The sequence below is a fragment of the Podarcis erhardii genome (assembly GCF_964252035.2).
Source record: "Podarcis erhardii genome assembly, chromosome: 15".
Lineage (NCBI taxonomy): Eukaryota > Metazoa > Chordata > Lepidosauria > Squamata > Lacertidae > Podarcis > Podarcis erhardii.
The window spans coordinates 25,785,416-25,809,859 of NC_138505.1; the positions used below are offsets into that span (position 1 = coordinate 25,785,416).

Sequence of the window (24,444 nt, forward strand, 5' to 3'; positions counted from 1 at the left end):
GGCGTTGCACTACAACTCCCATCAGCCTCAGCCACTTCCCAGAATTCTTTGCAGGAAACCATGACTGTTTAAATTGGTATTATTCAACTGAATAAAAACCTCCAGGGAAGGAGAGTCCACAACCTCCTGAGGGAGACCGTTCCACTGTCGGACAGCTCTGATGTTTAGCCAGAATCTCCTTCCTTGTAACTTGAAATTGTTGGTTCAAATCCTACCTTGCAGAGCAGGAGAAAACAATCTTGCTTCATCTTCCATGAGACAGCCCTTGAGATAGTTGAAGATGGCTATCACATCTCCTCTCAGTCTCCTCTTTTCCAGACTAAACACACCCAACTCCTTCAACCATTCCTCATAAGGCTTGGTTTCCAGGTCCTTGATCATCTTGGTTGCCCTCTTCTGCACATGTTCCAGCTTTTCAACATCCTTCCCAGAACTGGACACAGACCAGGCCTCACCAAGGCATATATATGCATATACAGTGGACGCTTGGGTTGCGAATGTGATCCGTGCGGGATTCGCACCCCACAGCGTTCGCAACCTGCGTCTGCATGTCTGCGCACGCGTGGGTTGTGATTCGGTGCTTCTGCCGAAACCCGGAAGTAACCCGTTCCGGTACTTCCAGGTTTCGGTGGTCAGCAACCCAAAAAATCACAACCTGAAGCAGCTGTAACCCGAGGTATGACTCTGTGTGTGTGTGTGTGTGTGTGTGTTTCTCCACTCAAGTCTCTGGTTTGAAATGTTTCCAGACTTTGACCCTTCCTTGCCTCGGAAAGAATGGAGAGACAATAGTGTATGTGTTTGTGTTTTTCCCTCCCGTTCATTTTCTCTCTTTCAATAAACCCAAGCAAAGGTCTCAGCAGCATTCAATACAAACATCTTCAATGCGATAAACAGCACCAGGAAGGGGAGGGGGGGAACCATACAAAAAAACACAGATGTTTGTATGCAGTGCAAATAGTCTCGTTGAGCGGTAAATAAAAGCTCGTGGAGCAACTCCCATCTGACAAGGCGGACGGGGCCGCTCTTGAACAGTTTGGAGGCAGGAGCGACAGGAGTGTTCAGCGCAGATGGGCTAATGTGTCTCCTCTGAAGTGAAAGGGACAGACAGCCCTCTAGTGTAAAGACAGAGGCAGGAGTGTTTTGCCTTGGCTTGGAAAGTGCTGTCACTCAGCAGCAGCAAGGAGGAAGGACAGAAGGCGTAGGGAGGCATCTCTGCAACCAAGCACAGCTATGCCAGACTTGGCTGAGAGATCAATGGCATGCGGCTTCCTTTACAGTTCCTAATTAATGAGTTACAATTAGGATACTCTCACTCTCTCCCACACACATCTATGTATGTGTCCCAGGGGATGAGGAGGGCTGATACCCAGAAAAGCAAGAGATGCCCTTCCTAGCAAAAAGGGATGTGGGTGGCGCTGTGGACTAAACCACTGAGCCTCTTGGGTTTGCCAATCAGAAGGTTGGCGGTTCGAATCCCCACGATGGAATGAGCTCCAGTTGCTCTGTCCCAGATTCTGCCAACCTAGCAGTTTGAAAGCACGCCAGTGCAAGTAGATAAATAGGTACCACTGCAGCAGGAAGGTAAGTGGTGCTTCCGTGCGCTCTGGTTTCTGTCACAGTGTCCTGTTGCGCCAAAAGTGGTTTAGTCATGCTGGCCACATGACCCAGAAAACTGTGTCTGGACAAACGCCCTCGGCCTGAAAGCGAGATGAGCGCGCAATCCCATAGTCACCTTTGACTGGACTTAACCATCCAGGGGTCCTTGACCTGACCTTCCTAGCCCTTCTAGAGCCCTATATGCACTGCACATTGAAAGCAGCATATGGACTTTCAAGGAAGCTGAATGTCAGTAGACTCATAGAACTCGTAGTTAAGCTATGTACCTCACTCCCACAAGCAGCAGAAATGGCCACAAGCTTGGATGGTTTCAGGACTAGACAAACGGACCGAAGACAAGAGTCTCAATGGCTACTAGCCACAAGGGCTATATTTGCCGGTTGCTGGGACTCGCAAGTAGGAATAGTGCTCTCACACTTTGTGGTGTGGCATTGGTTACTGCCAGGTGGGGTGAGGCACCAGGCCAGATGCCAACAGAGCAACCCCAACCCCACAATGTGGGGCCATGCTGAGCCACCTGCCCGGCCATGTGAGGGGAGCCCAGCTGCGCGACATACCCTTGGCGGGCAGAGAGGAGCACCAGACCAGACCCTGCTGGGTGTGGGAATGTTCAGGGAGGCAGGAGAGGATATATTGTTTAGTTAGCAAGTCCCTTTACTTGTGGTTAGCCTGTTGCAAGCTTGTTTAAGCTTCTCAATACAGTGGTACCTCTGGTTGCGAATGGGATCTGTTCTGGAGGCCCTTTCACAACATGAAAAGAATGCAACCCGCAGCGGCACAGGTTTAATCTCACTGTAAACAAGTGGTACAGTGACAATGAAGTATTTCTTCTATTTCTTCTTCTATTCTTGCAGGTCTCCCACTGGTTGGCCCCTCTGCAGACACAATACTGGCCTTATGGGTCAGGATCTTCATATGTCCTTATTTTTTTATGTATGCAAACAGTGATAGACAGCAGCGGGTGGCAATAAACAGGGAGCATACGCTCGCTCATCTGCTTGCAAAGCCACATTTGCTAATTCAGTGGGGCACACAGGAATTTCATGATAAAAGACATGTGTATCCATCCATATCTCAGAAGCATATACCTGTGTGTAAGTATCTCACCTTGCTGAACCAGGGTGATGGTTCACACACACACACGGACCAAACTCTCATTGATTTAACCGTACCATTTATTATACACTGCCTTCTCTCACTCACAATTACAAAAAACACAGAAAGCTAAAGACAAACAAAAGGTAACAGTGAAAAGTAGAATTGGAAGCAACCCTGAATTTAAACAATATAAAAACTCAAGTATATTAAAATACCAATAATAAACACAGCATCACAATATTAAAAGCCCTTTCCTTAAAGAGCAGCCAGTTCCCAAAGGCCTGTTGGAATCAAACAGTCTTTACTGGCTGGCATAAGGACAACGAGGAGAGAGCCGGTCTATCTGCTCTAGGAAGGGAGTTCCAAAGCCTGGGAGCAGCCACCAAGAAGGCCCTGTTCCACATCCCCACCAAGCATGCCTGTGAGGGTGGTGGGACCGAGAGAAGGGCCTCCCTTGAAGACCTCAGAGCCTGGGCAGGTTTGTATGGGAGGATATGGTCCTTCAGATAGCCTGGGCCTAAGCTGTGTAGGACTTGCAGCCAGGAGCCAGTGGAGCTGTTGTAACAAGGGAGTTGGATGTGCCCTATAACCAGCCCTAGTCAACAGTCTGGCTCTTAGGCCAGTTGAAGTTTCTGAACAATCAAACGTTGCCCCATGTAGAGCATGTTAAAGGTAAAGGTAAAGGACTTCTGACTGTTAAGACCAGTCGCGAACAACTCTGGGGTTGCGGTGCTCATCTCGCTTTACAGGCCAAGGGAGCCAACGTTTGTCCACTTCCACAGACAGTTTTTCCGGGTCATGTGGCCAGCATGACTAAGCCGCTTCTGGCGAAACCAGAGCAGCGCACGGAAATGCCATTTACCTTTCCGCCGGAGCAGTACCTATTAATCTACTTGCACTTTGATGTGCTTTCAAACCGCTAGGTTGGCAGGAGTTGGGACCAAGCAATGGGAGCTCACCCCGTTGCGGGGATTCGAACCGCCGACCTTCCAATCGGCAAGACCTAGGCTCAGTGGTTTAGAACACAGTGGCACCCACACGTTAGATAAATGTAACTAAGGCATGTGTCACTGTGGCCAGTGCAGACATCTCCAAGAATAGAGTTAGTTGGCACACTAGCTTTGCCTTCGTACCCTCCAGCATTTCTCTGATGAAAATAGGGACATCCTATTCAATAATAGTAATAGTAATTGTTGTTGTTTTATTTATACCTCGCCCATCTGACTGGGTTGCCCCAGCCACCATGGGTGGCTTCCAACATATATAAAAACGTAATAAAATATTAAACATTAAATAACTTCCCCATACAGGGCTGCCTTCAGATGTCTTCTAAAGGTTGCATAGTTACTAATCTCCTTGGCTCAGGGGGTCGCATAACTCCGTACCCTCCAACATTTCTCTGATGAAAATAGAGACGTCCTAAGGAAAAGTGGGACATTCTGGGATAAAATCAGAAACTGGGACGGCTTCTGTAAATCCGGGACTGTCCCTGGAAAATAGGGACCCTTTGAGGGTCTGTACCTGTGCAAATGCACTGCTGGCGAGCACAGAAACCTGGGCATCCATGCTCAGGGCTGAATCCAGGAGCATAGCCACAGTCTGAACTCTTGGAAAAGCACACAAAGCAATATCAATTTGGAGTGTTTCAAAGCAACATACAAATTTAACAGCCCCCCCGAAATCAGCCGCCACATAAATGCACAGGGCAGCGTGTCACAGACCTTAAATATCTGACGGGAAATGTGCCGAGTTTAAATGCTTCCCTGCAAATCTGGCTTGCAAAGAAAAACCCTGCTGCTTTGATGTGGGGAAAGCACCTCGCCTCAGACGAATCCATCATATTTACTCACTGTTTTAGTGCTAAGTACACAGCTGAACTCCCGGCAAACGTGAAATGGCTCCTGCAAGAGAGCTCAGTCTCCATATGGTTCCGCTGTTGCTCTTCAAAGCAACTTCATTATTTCCAATGCAGAACAACCCCCAAGGCGGGGGAGGCATTGTGTCTCAACTCCTGGACCTAGAGATGCTTGAGCACCTGCCCCCAAAGGGCCTTAAACCTTGACAAGTATGCCAAGCGAGCGCACATTCAGAGTAGCTGTTCTTCACATTCTCCAAGCGAGCATGTCTGTGATGGCCTGGGATTCAGACTCGGAAGCTGAACCTGAGGAATCCCAGCCTGCATAGGAGTCCCTGCCTCCAGAACCAGCTGAGCCGGGGCTGGGGCTTGAGCCTGAAGGGTCCTCACCTATGCTGGATCCTCAGGTGCAGGCACCAGCCGAGACTGCTCTGGCTCCTGAGGTGATGGAGGACCCATTGCCTGCAGGTGTTCCACTCTCAACCCCGTCGGGGGGAGCTGAGGTTGCCTCTGGGTCCGGTAACCCTCCAGCCTCTCCTGAGCTGCAGAGGCTCAGGGCAGAGAGGCGGAGGGAACTAAGCTCCCGCAGGAGGAGTGCTCGCCTCCAGGCCAGGAGAGGCGAGTCACCTGTGGACCGGGGCCACCCTATGCCTCGGGGCAGATAAAAACCAGCCAGCCCCAGTCCCAGATTGCGGGAACAACATTGTTGGTAGCCTGTTCCTGCCTGCACCCTGCCCTGCTCTTCTGCCAGAGTTCCTGACCTCACCCGACTCCCTGCCTTGGACCCAGCTTCAGCTCTGACGGACTGCCTCCATACTGCACCCTCGACCTCAGACTGGACTCAGACCTTGCTGCACGGTTAACCCTCGGGACCAGCACAATGTCCAAATTACTGGCCAGATCAGAAGGTAGAGTGAGGTGATCACCTCAGAAGAGCCTGCTGGATCAGGTCAGTGGCCCATCTAGTCCAGCATCCTGTTCCCACAGCGGTCAAAGTGATGCCTCAATGGGAAACTGTGGGATGTGATCCGTGAGAGGCAGTCAAGTACAACATTCCTTGTAATGCTAGAGAAGACATGCGAGAGAATGTTTGGCCCAACCAGTCAAAACATCTTCCTGGCTGGAGCATCCTTCCTTTTGCATGTAACAGAAGGTGGGTGTGACCCAACCTGTCCAGAAAACAAAAAGGACGAGTCACACAGCAACCTTCCTCTTTGTGACTGCCTTCTTTGTTTGACCAGTTTTTAGCTAGGACTGCTCTGCTAGCTCTCAGCTAGCAGAAGCACTGGGATTATTCCCCCATATGGGGTAGATTCACTTGTACATATTTGTAACTAAGTCTGCTTTCAGGAATCCAACTGTGAACTGATGTAAGTAAACTTCTTTTATTGACTTTGAATAAGATTGTGGCATCTTTACTCTTTTAAAAGGGGTGCAAGGGAACTTACCAGGAATGTACAATTCAATCTGAGACAATTCAACCTTGCCATGTACTGAATCAGACCATCAGTCCACCTAGCTCAGTACTGTCTGCACTGAATGGCAGTAGCGGCTTTCCAGACAGGGTTGCAGGCAGGGGACCTTCCCAGCTTTACCTGGTCAAGCTGGGGCTTTCTGAGCAGTGTTTAAAATGAGCCAGGTGCCAGGCGCATTTTGCACCTGGCTTTCGACCACTTGCAACCAAGTGAAGATGCCTGGGTACCAGGATGGTACCTGACATCTCCACCATCTGGGGATCCTTTGATCTGGATCAGTTGTTGTTGTTGTTGTTACACCACCCATCTGGCTAGGTTTCCCCAGCCACTCTGGGCAGCTCCCAACAGAATATTAAAAACACAATAAAACAACATTAGAAACTTCCCTAAACAGGGCTGCCTTCAGATGTCTTCTAAAAGTCAGATAGTTGTTTATTTCCTTGACATCTGATGGGAGGGCTTTCCACAGTGTGGGTGCCACTACCGAAAAGGCCCTCTGCCTGGTTCCCTATAACCTCACTTCTCACAGTGAGGTGGACCTCAGTGTCCGGGCAGAACAATGGGGGTGGAGACACTCTTTCAGGTATACTGGGCCAAGGCTATTTAGGACTTTAAAGGTCAGCACCAACACTTTGAATTGTGCTCGGAAACATACTCAGAAATGTATTATTATTATTATTATTATTATTATTATTATTATTATTATTATTATTATTAGTGGACCATCCCAGGATCAAGTGACTTTTCTTCAAGTTCTCAAAGCTCTTAACCTAGTTCAAGAGTGCCATCTGAAATAACCAGATGTTTAACTGAGAATCAATCAGTTGAAAAGAGCTGTCTGGCCCCCCAAAAGCAACTAGACATTCCGTTTTGGTGACTGCAACTTTGGTTTAAAGAGCCTTTTGGTGCCTACCTTATTTATCTGCATTTCTAACACTGCTTCTGAGCTGAGCAGCTCTTCCTTGCAACAACTTTTTTCAGGCTGGGGGTGAGCGGAGCCATTGCACCAAATTTGCATGACCTGAAGGGAGACAGAGTTGCATAGCCTCACTGCAACCCTTTAAACCAGCCTTGTAGGCAGTTTTCTTGTTGTTTTTTAAGCGCGGGGGGGGGGGAGCTGTTAAAACCAGATTATGCACCTTAAGGAGAAAATTGGAGATTTGATCTTGTTAAGGGAGAGACAAGTATGCAGGGTTAGCAATATCTCTGTTACAAGAGGCTGCAAGGACAATGCAAATATATGGGGGTGGTGTTTTTCCCCCCTTCCCCTTTCCTCTTCTTTTTCAGCTGCACCTCAGAATCAGCAGAAGACAGGAGCTGACTTAATTAGGTGTACTCTCTCCTTTCCCCCTGGACTTGAAATGCTTTCTCTTGCCATCACCTTCATTAAGATCTTCCTCTGGCAGCCAAGCTCTCCCCTTTGATGCTTCTGGCGAAGGGAGGGGGGTATTTATCTAGGAGGTAGGAAGGAACATCAACAGCTCTTGCCTTGGGCCAAAGGAGCTGCCTGGCTGTGGCCGAGGCAGGCGCTGGAGGGCGCATAGAAATATGTTCTCCGAGATGTTCACAGAGCCATTCCCAAGACCACCTCGGGCACTTTGAAGGCTGCAGCCGCCTACGCACCATACACTTAAAGCACATGGCTTCCCCCAGAAAATCCTGGGGGCTGTAGTTTGTTAAGGAGTGCTGGGAATCCCAGCTCCACATGGGGTGAACTACAGTTCCCAGAATTCTTTGAGGGACACCTTGCCATTATCAACTTTCAGGAAGAATGTGAAAGCATTCCTCTTTTGCAGGCAAGAATAGTGAAGAATGCTGCTCCTGGGTTTTTTAAAAACTGTAACTGATTTTAGATGTTTTTAATTGCAATTGGGTTTTTTAAAAAATCTTTTAATCTGTTTACTGTTCTGGGCTCCTTGCGGAGTAAGGGCAGGACATTAATTCTGATAATGATAATGGTAATGATAATGATCAGTGCTTTTTTTCTTTAAAAATGTTTAGGGGTACTCTCATTTTTACTCAAGAAAAACCACCATTTTATAGTTCAAATTGGGGGAATTAGATACAGTAAATGGACAAAAATACAAATATTTACAAAATGTTTAGGAGTATGCGTACCCCTGCATCCCCCCAGAAAAAAAGCACGGAAGAAGGAGGAGGAGGAGGAGGAGGAGGAGGCATATATTATGGGGAGATAAAAGGAGGTGGTATTGTTTGTTTGTTTGTTTATTGCCTTTAGCTCCCATCTGTTTAAGGAGATCAAGGTGGCATGAACAGTCTCTCCCCCCCCCCACACACACCTATTTAATTGCCACAACAACACTGTAAAGTAAATTAGCCTGAAAAGGGCCATGACTGGCCCCCAAATTCACACCCAATGAGCTTCATGGCTGGGTGGGAATTTGATTCCTGGTCTTCCAGGTCCTAAAAGGTAAAGGGACCCCGACCGTTAGGTCCAGTCGTGACCGACTCTGGGGTTGCAGCACTCATCTCGCTTTATTGGCCGAGAGAGCCGGCGTACAGCTTCCAGGTCATGTGGCCAGCATGACTAAGCCACTTCTGGCAAACCAGAGCAGCACACGGAAATGCCGTTTACCTTCCCGCCAGAGCGGTACCTATTTATCTACTTGCACTTTGACGTGCTTTCGAACTGCTAGGTTGGCAGGAGCAGGGACCGAACAACGGGAGCTCACCCTGTTGCAGGGATTCAAACCGCCGACCTTCTGATCGGCAAGTCCTAGGCTCTGTGGTTTAACCCACAGTGCCCAGACAACAACCCTGCAGGGAAGGTCAGGATGAGAGGCGGCAGCTGAGCCAAGGTCACACCCAAGTCAGCTGAGAATGGATTTGAACCCTGGTTTCTCCCAGGTCCCTGTCAGACACTCTAAACACTACACCACCACTGGCTCTCGTGACCATTTCACATGACCATCTAATGAATTTACATAGAATTAATATGCAGGCAGAGTCACTCACTTCATTTTAAAATCGGGATTAGGTATATTTACATAGGGCCACTCTACCAGCAGTAACTGGTCATGATAGGTAATAAAGCTTTCATGTACAAGAGCAGTATACCTCTGAATTTCAGGTGCAAGGGAACAAACAACAGGGGCAGGCCAGCACTTGCATGCTTTTCTTCTGGGGCTCCCAAATCCAACTGCATTGGGAACAGAACACTGAACTAGACTGGGCAATGGACTATTCCAGTAGGACATTTTTTTCTGTTCAAAGATGAGAAACAAATCCCTCTGGAATGGGAGCATTCAAAAGGAGCTGTCCATGGTCAGGTTTTTTACAGCAGGCTTGATCAGAGATGGAGAAATTTGTTTCGGTTCAACATTTGAAACCAAAGAACACAGGACCCAAAATCCTTCAAAATGTGCCCTGATCCAAATTTTGAAATGCGGTCCTCTAAGCCACCAATGTTTGCACATACAAAAATAATGCATACGGTATGTTGAGTGAAAGTGGACATAAAAATGAAGCTATTTGTGAAAATAACATACAAAAATGCATTGTGTTAGGAGAAATTGCTTGCAAAACTGGGGGCATTAGTCAAAAGGGCATGCAAAAATATATATGGAGAAATCCCCATTAAAAAACTGAGGATTTTCTTTAAAAAGAAAATGTGCAATTGCTTTACTTATTTTATTTTATGTATATATTTATTTATTTATTTATTGAATTTATATACCGCCCTATACCCGGAGGTCTCAGGGCGGTTCACAGAAAAGATCACTATATCAGAAATGTGGAGAACCAAATTTAAGACTGGCAAAATAAGAGCCTGAGATAAATGAAATAAATAGGACCTTCCACTCCTAGGCTTGACTGATCTCCCTTGTTTCATTTGGCTTTGGTACTAGAACTTTGACATCCATCAGCCAAAATTTGATGCAAAATGATGGTGCTGAGGGTGCTGAGAGCTTCTGTGCCCTCAGAATGAAGAGGCAGATTGCCCTGGAGGCCAGATAAATGTTTCTCAGCTCTGATCCCACACAAATCCACTCATGATTCTCCCGCAATCTTTCTTCATTCTGATAACCTAGTTTAGCAGAGGGAGGAAGCAGGCCATTTGTTGTAGTATACAGGTTGTCAGCCTTGTCGAGAGCCAGTGTGGTGTAGTGGTTAAGAGCAGTGGTCTCAGAATCTGGGGAAGCGGGTTCGTGTCTCCGCTCCTCCACATGCAGCTGCTGGGTGACCTTGGGCCAGTCACACTTCTCGGAAGTCTCTCAGCCCCACTCACCTCACAGAGTGTTTGTTGTGGGGGAGGAAGGGAAAGGAGAATGTGAGCTGCTTTGAGACTCCTTCGGGCAGTGATAAAGTGGGATATCAAATCCAAACTCTTCTTCTTCTTCTTGAGGCTAGATTACTGCAATGTGCTTTTTGTGGGGCTGCCCTTGGGCTTGGTTCAGAAGCTCCAGCTGGTGCAGAATGTGGCAGCCAGACTGCTGATGGGAACATGTGATGCCATTGATAAAAGAGACAGGTTCAAGGTCCTTGTAATAATTAAGCCCTGAGCGACTTAGGTCCAAGGTACCTCAGGAATCACCTGAGCCCTTACATCCCAGCTCAGCCACTGAGATCATCTGCAGGAGCATTGCTGGTCATTCTCAGAGTTTGTGAGGCTCCTTTGATAACAACAAGAGACCAAGTGTTTAGTGTCATGTGGAACTCTCTGCCACTGGAGACTAAGCAGGCACCTTCTGTGCCAACTTTTACATGCCTGCTAAAAATTCTTCTCTTCCACCAGGCAAGGCATACACAGGCAATTAAGAACACACCCTTCCAAAGTGGTTAATTGATGTCTGTTTTTAACTCTTTTTTGTGGTTTTTAATGTTTTATTGTGTTTTTACAGTGGTACCTCGGAAGTTGAATGGAATCTGTTCCAGAAGTCCGTTCAACTTCCAAAACGTTCGGAAACCAAGGCGCAACTTCCGATTGGCTGCAGGGAGCTCCTGCAACCAATCAGAAGCCACAGAATCCACTTCAGACGTTCGGGTTCCAAATAATGTTCACAAACCAGAACACTCACTTCCAGGTTTGGGGCGTTCAGGAGCCAAAATGTTTGACTTGCAAGGCATTTGTGAACCAAGGTATGACTGTATACTTACACCACAGTATACAAATATTTTCATAAATAAATGCCACTCGAAGTCAAAAACCCTTGCTGATCTATTGCAAACCATGTGTCAACCTACTAGATCTGTAATCCATTGTTTTATTTTCAACATCTGCATGCGTCTCTATAACAGGGACGTTCAAATGTGCAGCAAACCCTGGACAGCTGCTGCTTGTCATTCCAAAGCCTATCAACCTTACCTTAATCCCCAAATGCTGCTTGTTATAGCAGCCATCCCAGACTCAGTGCCCTCCAGATGTTTTGGAGCATGGCATGAATCAGCCCCAGTCAGCATGGCCAGTGCTCAGGGATGTTGGGAGTTGTAGTCCAAAACCTGGAGGCTGCCAGGTTTAGGAAGGCTAGGCTCATTCCAGAAGTCCCTGTGTGGTTTCCCCAAGTTACTGCAAACTACAGCGTTCCCAAGCTACAGCATTCCCTCGCCACAAAGCAAAAACAACTTAAAAATCCTGCTTGCCCTTGCATCTAGTCCAACTGATGCAGGAATCATGTCCCTGAAAGATGGCTGTAAGATTGTTATGGGAATAGAAAGGGGACCTTGAGAACCATGTACACTGCCTCAAGCTCTTGGGAAGAAAGCTGGGATATAAATGTAATGAAATCAGTAAGTAAAATGCACCATGTAGAGTGGTACCTCTGGATACAAACGGGATCCATTCTGGAGCCCCGTTTGCATCCTGAAGCAAACGCAACCCGCATCTGCACATCTGCGCATATGCAGGTCGCGATTTGTGCTTCCGTGCATGCGCGTGATGTCATTTTGAGTGCGCATGCGCGAGTGGCGAAACCCGGAAGTAACGCACTCCATTACTTCCAGGTCACCACGGAGTGTAACCTGAAAACGTTCAACCTGAAGCACATTTAACCCGAGGTATGACGAATAGGTGTGCCAGGCTTGTATAAGCCTCTAAAGTAAGTTTCCTGGTAATTCCCTTTTTATTCCCTCACAAAAAGATAGACACTACACAGTCTTGCATAAAAGTATAAAAGAGTTTACTCACACACATTCTGTTCACAAATTGATCCCAGAAGGCAGACTTAAGTTACAAAGTATATGCATGTGGAATCTATCCCATAAGGAGATAATTCCTTTGTCCTCTCTTGGCTGGAAGCATCTCAGACTAAGCAGATGTTGCTTCTTCGAGGAACGGAGTCAGAGAGAGATATATGGCTGCCTCTTCTGTGCTATTTTGTTACCTGCACAGGTGAGGCCATGTCCACCTTTGGTCATATGCAGAGGAAGTTTGTCCCAGACCAAGAGGAAGCAGGAAGTTCTGACTGGCTGGTCCAGACATCACCTTTTTACGTCCACTCTAGGAATGTTATATTTGACTGCTCTGTATTTCACATCCCACACATATGACCTTTGGTCAGCCACTACATCTGGCTGACAGCCACTGGGTCCAAGAGGGTGGATCAGGCCAAGTGTCCAAACGCCACTCCTCCAGCAACAAACACAGTCAGTTAAAGCACTTCTGTTCTCCGTTTCAGTCCACAGAGGACGCTCAAGGTGGTTTCACAATGCATAAAACATGAAATGCAACAAAACGCACAGCACCACTCAGGATAATCAGCAATTCTTAAGAGAAAAAGCCAACAGAGGGATCCAACAAAGGATCAACTTCAGTGTTGGCTGCACTGACCGGCAGTGACACTCCAGGGTTTCAGAGACGAAGTCTCTCCCATCCTGACCTGCATGCAAGGCTGATGCTTCTAACAGTAAGCTATGATCCTTCATGGCTTGGTCAGGTGTGGCACAGTGTTAGAAACTCAGATATAGGTAAAAAGGGTAAAGGACCCCTGGACGGATAAGTCCAGTCAAAGGCAACCATGGGGTTGCAGCACTCATCTCACTTTCAGGCCAAGGGAGCCGGCGTTTGTCCACAGACAGCTTTCCGGGTCATGTGGCCAGCAGGACTAAACCGCTTCTGGTACAACGGAACACTGTGACAGAAACCAGAGTGCATGGAAATGCTGTTTACCTTCCTGCCGGAGTGGTACCTATTTATCTACTTGCACTGGCATGCTTTTAAACAGCTAGGTTGGCAGGAGCAGGGACTAAGCAACAGGAGCTCACCCCGTCGTGGGGATTTGAACCGCTGACCTTCTGATTGGCAAGCCCAAGAAGCTCAGTCATTTAGACCACAGCGCTACCCGCTAATCACCAAAATGCACCTGAAACCTGGGCTTTGGTCGCTACAATGGAATGTCTAGGTGTCATTTTTCCACCAACAAGGTTTATTATGTTTATTATTATTATTATTAATTCCATTTCTACACCGCTTTATATTTTAAAGAAAAAATCTCAAAGTGGTTTACAACACATTAACACGTCGAATAAAACAATCCAGAATAAAACAAATTCAAGCTTAAAGGAAAATATTTCAGATCCTTCTCCTTTTGCTTTCCCCATATTTATTTACCTACTTATATAGCTGCCCCTTGGCAGAAATACTCTAGGAAAGCAGCGTGGTGTAGTGGTTACAGTGTTGGACTAGGACCTGAGAGATCAGGGTTCAAAACCCCACTCAGTCATGAAGCTCACTGGGTGACCTTGGGCCAATCACAACCCCACAGGGCCATTGTAGGGATTAACTGAGGAGTGGGGGAGGGGGGAAGGTTGAACTATGTAGTCTTTGAAGCAAAAGGTGGGATATAAGTGCAATAAATAAGCTCTTCTGCTTGCCTGCATAAGAAAACTTGAGGGGCCAGCCAGGTGAGATGTCAATCACCAGTGTGGCCTCCAGAGATCTCAACATGGTCACAATTGGACCCATGCCAGTCACAAACCGTGCCTGGCGCCTGGCTAATTTCTAACACTGGTGGGGGAAAGGGCAACTAGCAAAGGGTTTTAATATTTGTATCATTCTGCAAATTCACTTTGAGTCACTCTTTGTGGAAAAGTTACTGATCATAAGTAATAATACTAATACTATACTGCTAATAATACTCTAGCAACAATAAAACTCTAGCAATACTAATACAGTACTGTACTGCTAATAATACTCTAGCTATAATCTAACAGGCCACAGGTTCCCCATCCTTGGCCTGTAGGTTTTTTTTCCAGTTCCAAATCCCACCAGAGGGGATCTGTAGAAGAATATATTCCTTTGGGAGAAGCCAGAGAGTGAACAGATGTTCTGTTTGACAGAGCCTCACATCTGGGGTGTGATACCATCTTGCAGAATGCATGGCTTGCTGAATGTCAGAAAACCTCTGTAGGCTCCCATCTGAAACTGTAGCTCAGCAACCAACCTTTTCTCCCCAGTGTTTTTTCTTTCTTGCTTGCTACCGTATATTTAAAAAACAAAGCAACAGCAGCCAATAGAGACTGGACACAAGCCCACACTCTCCAGAGCAGCAGAACATCTGGGCAGGTTGATGGTGCAACCATTCACGAGAACTACCTTTTCTCTCCAAAGAAGTCAGTCTGTCCCCCTAAAAAGAATTTCACTTGCCTCACTTGCAGGAGAAGGGAGGAGGTAGTTGGAATGAAATAGTCGGGCTTCACCACAGCAGTTATAGCTGATGACCTGAGACAGTAGTTCTCAAACTTTTTGGGTCACCCTTAGTCCCATGAACTTATGCCCAGTGCCCCCTACTTCACCCCATAAAAACCATTACAGTGGTACCTTGGTTCTCAAACTTAATCCGTTCCGGAAGTCTGTTCCAAAACCAAAGCGTTCCAAAACCAAGGCATGCTTTCCCATAGAAAGTAATGCAAAACAGATTAATCTGTTCCAGACTTTTAAAAACGACCCCTAAAACAACAATTTAACATGAATTTTACTATCTAACGAGACCACTGATCCATAAAATGAAAGCAATAAACAATGTACTGCAGTCACACAATCAATCAGTCAGTAGCTGAATTGGGTTCCACGCAGTCACAAAAACAAAACAAAAAAGCCGCAAAAACAAAAATGCAAAATAAATAGCAAAAACGGACAGACCTCAGCATAAAACTCAAAGCAGAAATGTGGCACTCAAAACGGAGCACGTTCGGCTTCCCAAAAAAGTTCGCAAACCCGAACACTTACTTCCGGGCCGGGTTTGCAGTGTTTGGGTTCCAAGTTGTTTGAGTACCAAGGCATTTGAGAACCAAGGTACCACTGTATTCAGAATAGCAGTTTGCACAACCCGCTAAGGGAGATAATAACACAGTAAAATTCAAAACAGTAACAATTAATTGCACATTTAATCAAAATCCAATTAAAATGACTTCTTCAACAAAGCCAACAAAATTTATGAATTTGATCCAGCGGTAACAGCTTTTCAGAGTCTGATAGTCGTTTACATCTCCAGCATCCCCCGGCTACCCATTTTCCTCTTAGCACCCCCTAATCCATCACCTCCAGGCGGAAGTAGCCCCCACTTTGGGAACCACTGATCTAAGACGCAGGGGTCTGTTTCAAACCTTGATCATCTTTCCCCTTTGTATTCTCTCTCTCTCTCTCTCTCTTCTTTCTTTCTCTCCTATTTATTTCCATGGCCCCTTTCCATTAAAATGTTAATTTTGCCTCTGCAAAAGTTAGAGGCAGTGAGAGCACAACAGCAGCATCAAAACCAGTTTCAGGAAGCAACAACAGATCAAGTACAGTAGCAAAGGGCCTTCAAGTGCTTATATATAAGTCACCTCCCCAAAATAGCCCATTCCCCACCTGAAAAACGCATGCTGTGTCATAAATCTAAACATCCAAACGAAGGCGCTTCACACGCAAACACAGAAAAAGAAATCAAATCTGGAGAAGGGGGAAAGGAAAGTACTCTAGTATTGAAACAAATCATTCACACTGGATGACCACAAACAGGAGAAAGGCCTGATTCTGCTGGCAGGAATCAATCAGAAGAGTTCAAGGTGTATTTCCCTAAGGAGGGAGTCCCAAAAAGGCAGTGTGATGTAGTGGTTAGAGTGTCGGACTAAGACCTTGGAGACCACAGTTCGAATCCCCATGCAGCCAGTAAGCTCACTAGGTGTGATCTTGGGCAAGTCACTGCCCCTCTCAGCCTAACCTACCTCGAAGGGTTGTTGTGCGGATTAAAAAAGAGAGAGAGACAGCCATCTACGCTGCCTCCTTGCACAAAAAGTTAGGAGATAAATGCAATAAATGCTTTTGCACCAGCTATTGAGACAACTGTGAACCTTTTTGCCCCCCATTAAAGTGCATTTTTATTTAACTGCTGTGGTTAATACCACACATTGCTACAGTACACCTGAAATAAAGGCATGGCACAGGAGAAAGCACACCTGCAGTAAAACAAAACTTATTTCGTATAATAATTGATTCTGTACTTTTTACTACTTTGTAAATTTTTGTTCTGCTACTAATTGGAGGAAGGCAACAAGGTTCCACCTGGAACTGCTCCCACACAAGGATGTTGTAGCTCCTGCAAGGAGCAGAGGAGCAGAAACCTCTTCGTGCATTTTATTAAACGAATCCTCAGGAGGATGAATTCTGTGCTCTTCTTTCAAGCTCTACTGGAATATAGGTGTCAGCACAGCCCTGTTTGCGTCTCTGGTTCTCCTTCAGGGGCGATTTAACAAGAGTGCCAACAAGGGCCTTTTAATCCTGTAAAATGAGCCAGTCAGGACACCCCCCCCATTGAATCAACACATATCAAGTACTGTTGGTGGGAACATACAGAAGGGCCTGTGGAACTCTCTGCTTGAAGTTAACCCTCTGGCTCCCCCTGTGGTGACTTTTCATCACTGCTTCAAAAACTTTTTGATGTATTCTTTTCGGGGGGGGGGGGAGATCATTTATATGAGAATTGAATATAACAACAACAATGACCACATTTTCCTGTTCCATTATATATGGAGAGAGGGAGTTTAGTCCAGGGGTTCAAATCCTTGTTCAGCTATGAAACTCACTGGAAGGCCCTGGGTCAGTCCCTGTCTTTCAGCCCAACCAACTTCACAAAGTTGTTGTAGGGATAAAATGAAGAGGAAGAGGACCACCTTGAGCTCCTCGGAGGAATGGTGAGATATAAATGTGATCGGTAAATAAATAGTGTCACAGTTCTTTCTTGGCTTCTGAGCACTGCGAGATCCATCAAAACAAAACTCCTGGGCTGCTTGGTAGCTCATGTTCATTTCAGTGTAGCTCGTCTAGGCAAACGTGCCACAAATGCTGCCTTGTGGTCCCCATTATGCCACCATTCCAGGCATCCAAAACCTGCCCCCTGTGGCCAGCCGCCGCCTCTCCTCTGGGTCCCGGGCAGTGCTGCCTCTGCAGCCATCTGATCCCCACGGAGCACAGGTATTTGAGCAGACCTGGAACAAGACCTCATCTCCCTGCAACTGGCAACCCCCTGCACACACAGTTCCCTGCCGAAAGCCAGATGCCTTCCACGCCGATTACATCGGGGGGGGGGCATCATTACCCAGTGGAACGAAAGCGATGCCTAACCTACAGAACATGATTTCCTCACTTTGCATGTAATTTCACACACAAAGCCTTAATCCAGTTTAGCGCCTTGATTCCCCCCCCCCTTTTAAAAATGAAGCTGAGCAAAGGAGCAATTAGCTAGTGGTGCTTTGGGCCAGCCCTGCTCATTAGTGACAGTGACACCCCACTCCCTTTTTCCTTCCTCACCCCACCATTTTTCCCAGGACCATCACTGTGGAGATCAGATCTGCAGGGGCTGGAGGAGGATGAGATGCCACAATCCCCTCTTTTTCCCCCATTCATCCTTTTCCTCCTAACAAAGAGCTTTGGTGCCTTTTGAGGGTGGAGAACATTCCCCACCAACCCCCCAAGAAAAGAATACTTCATGCCACCTGGAAGGTATTGTACATAGGAATCTGCCTTATCCTGAATCAGGTCATTGGTCCAGCTAGCAGTGTCCACCCAGGATTTCAGACAGGGGATAATCTCAGACCCAACCTGGAGATGCCTTGGGGCCAACTGAACCTTCCATATGCGTAAGAGGCACTCCCACCACTGAGCTACAAACATAGAAAGCCGCCTTAAACAGAGCTAGGCCATCTAGCTCAGTATTCCCAACACTGACTGGCAGCAGCTCTCCGGGGTTTCAAGCAGGGGACGTTCCTAGCCCTATCTGGAGATGGTGGATATTGGACCTGGGACCTCCTGGGTGCAAAACAGGCAATTCCACCACCAAACACAGAAAACTACCTTAAACAGAATCAGATCATAGATCCATCTGTGTACACGGACTGGCAGTGGCTCTCCGGGGTTTCAGGCAGGGGGCATTCATTCCCAGTCCTGAGGATTGAACCCAAAACCTGTATACAAAGCAGGTGTTCCAAGGACCAAATATATATTGTTTTAGTTACGAGATATCCCGGAGGTGACACACACAACCCATTATAAATGCACACTCCCATTAACAGCTCTGTCTAATCAGGTTGCTCTTGCCTAGATGGAATGTCACGTTATCCCTGCGGTGTTCAGACAAGCTCTGGGAAACTTTGGCCAACTCCATGGAGCTTGCAGCGCAGCTTTCTCCTGCCAGGGAAGGAAATGCTGCTAAAATACTTGATGCTCTGGGTGGCGGTGGCAATACTCCTAAAATGGCCATGGGGTCTTTTCCACTAACACCTCCCATCATAAAGTTCCCCCTTTTCGACACAGGAAAGGAGCGAAAGATTGCCTCCCGCATCCACACGCCGAGGAAATGCACCGCGGGGGAGGCACACGGAGGGACCACTGCCCGCCCCGGTCTTTCCACGCTGGCCAGGCAAGAGCGCCTCTGCAGACACCTGCTGGAGCCGCAGACCGTAAGGGCCTCTGGGGGGCGCTCTTGAGAAGCCCATGAAAGATACGGGGCCCGACCTAAAGCAAGCCCCTTCAAGCGGGAGAAGGAGGTGGGATCTGAACTGGCATGACAGGAACACGGAACTTCTGCATCTCCAAAGCTATTTTTGAGGGGGGTAAAATGCTAACCCTTTCCTCTCTCTCCACCTGGGGGAGATGTTGTTTCTCTGACAGCCAAGCTGCCCCAAACTGGCGACTAGCAAAAAGAGCTATTTTGGACACACACGCTAAACAGCATTTCCTTTCATTGGAGGCCTTTGACTGCACCCCATGCCATCTATTCCACGTCTCCTCAACCTGCTTTGGGGTCCGAGTTGAAAATGATTGAGATGGAGTTCTTTCTCCCCGACAGACACATTTTCCCCGGCAGACACTCCCCCCTGCAATAGCACAAAAGCCTGGCATGGAGGAGGGAAGACAGAAAGACGATGATAATAATCCCCCGCTCCGCGCGCTCAAATCCAGGCACAACGCGCCGTCCGGTCTACATTCCTTGTAAACGCGCCAACGTCGAACTAGATTCTCCTCTACACACAAACACACGTCCAGGGAGGAATTCTGCGCCAAGCGGGGCGGAGGAAGGGGGGGAAGAAGCGAAGGTCCTTCAAGGGCGGGGTAGGTCCCGCGAGCACCCCCCCCCCAAAGAAAAGACACAAACAGACCGTCTATCCTCTCCGGACTTTCAGCAGGCGATGGCAAGTCTCCGTAGCCTGCCTCTTTGAAAAGGGCGTAGTTGGCAAACGCTTCCCCCCGACGCCCCTCGCCTTAAGTTAGACGGCGCCCCCCTCCCTCGAAGTTGGCCCCCGCCGTCCCCCCTCCTTCCCAGAGCTTCCACGGCCTGCAACAGACAAAGTTGCCTCCTCGGAACTTCTCCCCGCGCCGCGCGCAAAGGAAACCCCGACGGCCACACTCTTTCATCTCCCCTCTCCAGCCCATATTTGTGTGTGTCCCCACCTAAAAAAAAAATTTCCCCTTTGTGTCTCTTCCTCCGTGCCGTCACTTACCTTCAGCGATCGCCCTCTTCATTTTAGGGGCTCGGGAAAGGCACGGCTCGGAGGGCAACGGGGGGGACGCAGCGGCAAATCCTTCCCAAAAGAAACGCAGCGGAGCCTCATGCAAACTTCCACCCGGGCGCGGGCACGACGACAGGGATGCTGCTGCTGCCTTTACCGGCGACAAGCCCGATGCCCGCCTGGCTCATCGGGCTAGCGAGGCGGAGCGCTCCTGCGGCCGGAGGAGACAGCATCCAGGCAGAAGGGACTGAGGGAGGAGACGCCCCGCGCGCTGTGGCTCACACCAACGCGCCGGCGGCTGCGACGCAGGAAAAAAGAGGCAGGCGCTGGTTCCACCGAGCGCGTCCGCCCTGCTTTGCCTCGGCTCCGCTTCTGCTGGTCTTGCCCTCCCGGCGTCAGGGTGGGGAGGAGCGGGTAGTTGTTTTTTGTATGGCGAGGCTTTCCCAGCTGGGAAAGGGCGCGCGATCCGGGGCTCGGGGAAGGAGGGACGGCGGCGCTGGCGAGGCTGGTTTCGGCTGCTCCGGCTGGGGGACTGAAAGGTGATGAATGTTTTATGGGATCATGTGGTTTGACGTGAGAGGAATCGGCCTAGATCGGATTTACTGGCTGGAGGAGGTAGAGGGAGAGGGAGGAGGGAGGGGCCGCCGCCGCCGCGCGCTCCGGCGAGGGGGGCGCACGCGGAGCGCGTTTGGGAGTCCTGCAGAAAAACGGGGAGCGCTTGGCCGGAGCGGGCTTTGCTGTGGCTAGACGTCGCTCTCCACCACCACCAGGGGCTTGCCTGCGGGGAGACGAGGGGGACAGCGGCACCTGGCCCCCACCCACCCACAATACGCGCGCGAGATGTATGGGTCCCGGGAGCCTCTCTCCAAAGAGAAATGACTTCGGACTTGTTCGGAGGCGTGTTTGAAGATAGGAGAGTGCGAGGAAGACCCTTCAGGACTATGGCAGGGCCCCGTTCGGGCTGGAAAAGGGTTCGGAACTGATGGGAGGTGTGGAGGGGGGGGGTGACAGAAAAGAAGACTGCAGCAGCGATGTTTCTCCCGGCCGGGTCTGTCCGCGGCAGCACGCTGGCCTAGGCGACGAGGCTGGCAGCTCATTCCTGGAGGGACGGTGCCACCTATAGGACGCCGAGGAGAGAATCCGGACTGACTGTGCAGGGGGGCGGGGGCGCGTCGGAGTGCGGGCGCATCTCTCCCTTCTGCTTCAGAGAATAGACATCTCATTCTTGCCTTTGAAGCGAGACTCCGTCCTGGGAGGCATCGAGCACACTCCACGCCCACCCGAAGACATTCCCACACCCGCATTTCCCAATGCTTCCTACCCTGGATATCTGACTCTCTCGAATATCGGTTCCTCACCCTTCTGGGACAGGGTGAGGCATCCCTCATCACCCCCCTCAGCGCTTGACACGCGTGAGACCCATTTTGAGAAGGGGTGGGGTAAACAGAAAGAAATTGGTTGTGTCCTCAGACACACAAACACATACACAGTCCCCCCTCGCGTGCCTTATGCTTGATATGCAAGCTCTAATCCATATTAGTGATTTGTTGGGACAACAAAACCAGCAGCTTGAAATGGGAGTTAATCTAGATTAATCTTCTCTGAAAGGGGAAGGGGACTTTCGCTCTTAACTCTCTGTGTCTTAATGTCCTCTTATCGCACCACACTGATTTGAAAGACTACACAGCGAGTTTTTGTTGTTGTTGTTTTTTTTCACCTGCTCTAATTCACCTCTTGGGAATACAGGAGCTTGAGGCAAAAAGTCCCGACTTCAAAGGGGACCTTCCTCTGATACGATGGTGGCTGGTGCCCATTGGTTGTGGTAGGGCAGAAGACAAGGAGCCCAACATTAGAGGGAGCCAGAGAGCATAAGAGACGGGACGAACAAAGGTGGGGCCAGTGTCAATAATAGGTGGGGGCAACTATTTCTAATTTTGTCCCCATCCTCCCCACTGCTGAGTTCGACAAGGGCCACACTGAGACTGAGGAGGAGGAGGAGGAGGAAGTTGATGGGCAGTTCTTCCACTCCCCCAAGACTGTAGGCAGCTAAGAAGCAGCACTGTAGTGCTGCAGAGTCATGGGAAGTCAAAGCCCTGTGATTATTTTTGCAGCAGGATCCCCGTATCCTTTGAGGAAAAGGTTCGCTATAAATGCAGTCAATCAGTTATAAGATATCAATGTGCATAGGGTCACCTCCTGAAGCTTGCATACTCCTGCCCCACAGGGTAAACTTTGGATCACACAAACACCCATGACACCCACCCCCTTTCAGATGCTTTGGCATGCTGCCCAGTCTAAAGGATCCTTTCCATGCAAGCCACTCTCAAGATCGATGCCCCCATGCCACTGACTGCCAAGACCTGCAAATAAGAAGGTGGGGCCTTTGAAGCCTCCTGCTGCTGGTAGGGATGCCTGGGGTGAGGTGGCTTGGATCACAGCATCAACACTCCAACAGATCTTGCTTCTTCCATTCATCACAGCTTTCATTCTATCACGGAGCAAACATGTCTCTGTGTCTCCAGCTTCCAGCCTGATTCCAGCTCAGCTCAGCTCAGCTCACACACACACTGATGGCTATTGTTCTCCAAGAGAGCTAGACGATTGGGGTGGTGGGAAGGCTCACCTATTAGCCCAAAGGGCACCATTACATAGCTGCAGCTCTTGTAACCTGGCTGCTTCTTTGGGGATGCTGATGAGGACACCTTAGTGGCCAGCTAAGGTCACTGCGTTACAAGGAACCTTGTCTATTTCAGCAAGCTGCTCTTGATTCTCAAGCTCACTGGGTATCCAAAGAACTGGAAGACTGACACACACACCCCCAACCCACAACAATAGCACAAACATAACATGCATTCAAATCCAAGACAGATGCCAGCTGGGATGAATATTTCAGAAGGCTTGTTGAAAGAGGAACGTCTTGAGCAGTTACTGAAATGCCAATAGAAGGAATGCCCACCCCCCAATATGCAGTGGGAGGATGTTTCAGAAAGCAGTTACCACCTTACTAAAAGACTGATTCCAACATCATACAGAGCAGACTTCCTGAGAGGATGATCTCTGCGAGATACTGTCTCCTGCAGAATACAGTGTTCAATTGGGCATATAAGGGATGGGGTGAAATTTAGGTATCCTGGACAATATTGGGCTTTGTACAGCAAACACAACACCTTGAACTTTACCTGGTATCTATTTGGCAGTCAAGGCAATTGCTATAGTGGCTCCGTATGTGTTGGCCATTTTCTGCCCCAGCTGCAGCATCTAGGCAGCCCCCCCCCCCACTGAATACCAGAAGAGCGTGCTGGATCAGGCCAATGACCATCTAGTTCAGCATCCTGTTCTCATAATGGCCACCCAGATCCCTGCAGGAAATCCAGAAGCAGGATCCAAGCACAAGAGCACTCTCCCTGTCATTTTCAACTGTGGAGGCAGAGGCTTGACATCTTGGCTAGTAGTCATTGATAGTCCTCCAGGAATTTGTCTAATCATCTTGTAAAGCCATCTAGGTTGGTGGCTATTACTGCCTCCTGCAGAGGCAATTTCCATAGCAATTTCTATGCCCTGTATAATAAATAATTATATATTTTGTAGAAGTCCTTCCTTTAAACTGTCCTGAATCTTCCAGCCTTCAGCTTCATTGAAGGTCCAAGTGGGAGATAAACTTAGAGCATAAAGCTCATTATTCTCCACTAAACTAATACATCATTAAAAAGCTCAAATTTTCAATGAACTGATTGTCTTTCTTCCCCAACTCATGCTACGTTATCAAAATAAATTGGTCGCGTAAGCAGTGTGTCCCAAACTCTCAGAAGCCACTCATCGATGGAGGGCAGATTAATCTTTTTCCCATCTAAAACTCCAAACCATACAAGCCACAATCAATAAACGAACCATTGTTTCTCAGTCTTCAAGCAAAGCCATACGTCTGACATCGTGAAATAAAAGGACTCTTGGATCTAGCGGCTGTGTATGCCCTGAAATGCTTTTGATTTCATTTACAACAGAAACACTGTTGCTTGTGAGTTGAGAACATGACCGAAATATGTGATATATATATTTGCTCTAAGGGAACGAACATCTCCAGCAATCATCCTTCACCGCGTGCGGATTCTGTTCCACCTGAACGATGCTAAATATCAACTGAGCAGAATTTTCACGGAGGAAAAGGCTATAAATGGCTACTAGCCCTGATGGCTGTGCTCTGCCTCCATGGCCAGAGGCAGGAAGGCTCCTGAATCCCAATTGTTAGAAGCCACAGGAGGAGAGATGGCTGGTGCTCATGCACCACTTCTGTGTTTCCCAGAAGAGCCATTTGATTGGCCACTGTGAGATCTCAGGATGCTAGACCAGATGGACCACTGGCCTGATCCTGCAGGACGCTTCATATGTTCTCCATTTTAGAAGGGAAAGAAGCTTTCCTAAAAACTCATACACAGGCTGTTCCATGTACGGATGCACATT

At 48.3% G+C, this 24,444-nt stretch overlaps 1 protein-coding gene across 1 annotated transcript in view; it reads right to left on the minus strand.

Annotated features, from left to right (window-relative positions):
• RTN4R (reticulon 4 receptor) overlaps positions 1-20,671 on the minus strand; it is a 111,355-nt gene extending 90,684 nt beyond the window's left edge. Inside the window, exon 1 of the mRNA XM_081841949.1 lies at positions 19,978-20,671. Coding sequence (XP_081698075.1) covers positions 19,978-19,999 — 22 coding nt within the window. The 5' untranslated portion in view covers positions 20,000-20,671. The remainder of the gene's footprint in view (positions 1-19,977) is intronic.
• Positions 20,672-24,444: the final 3,773 nt, after the last annotated feature.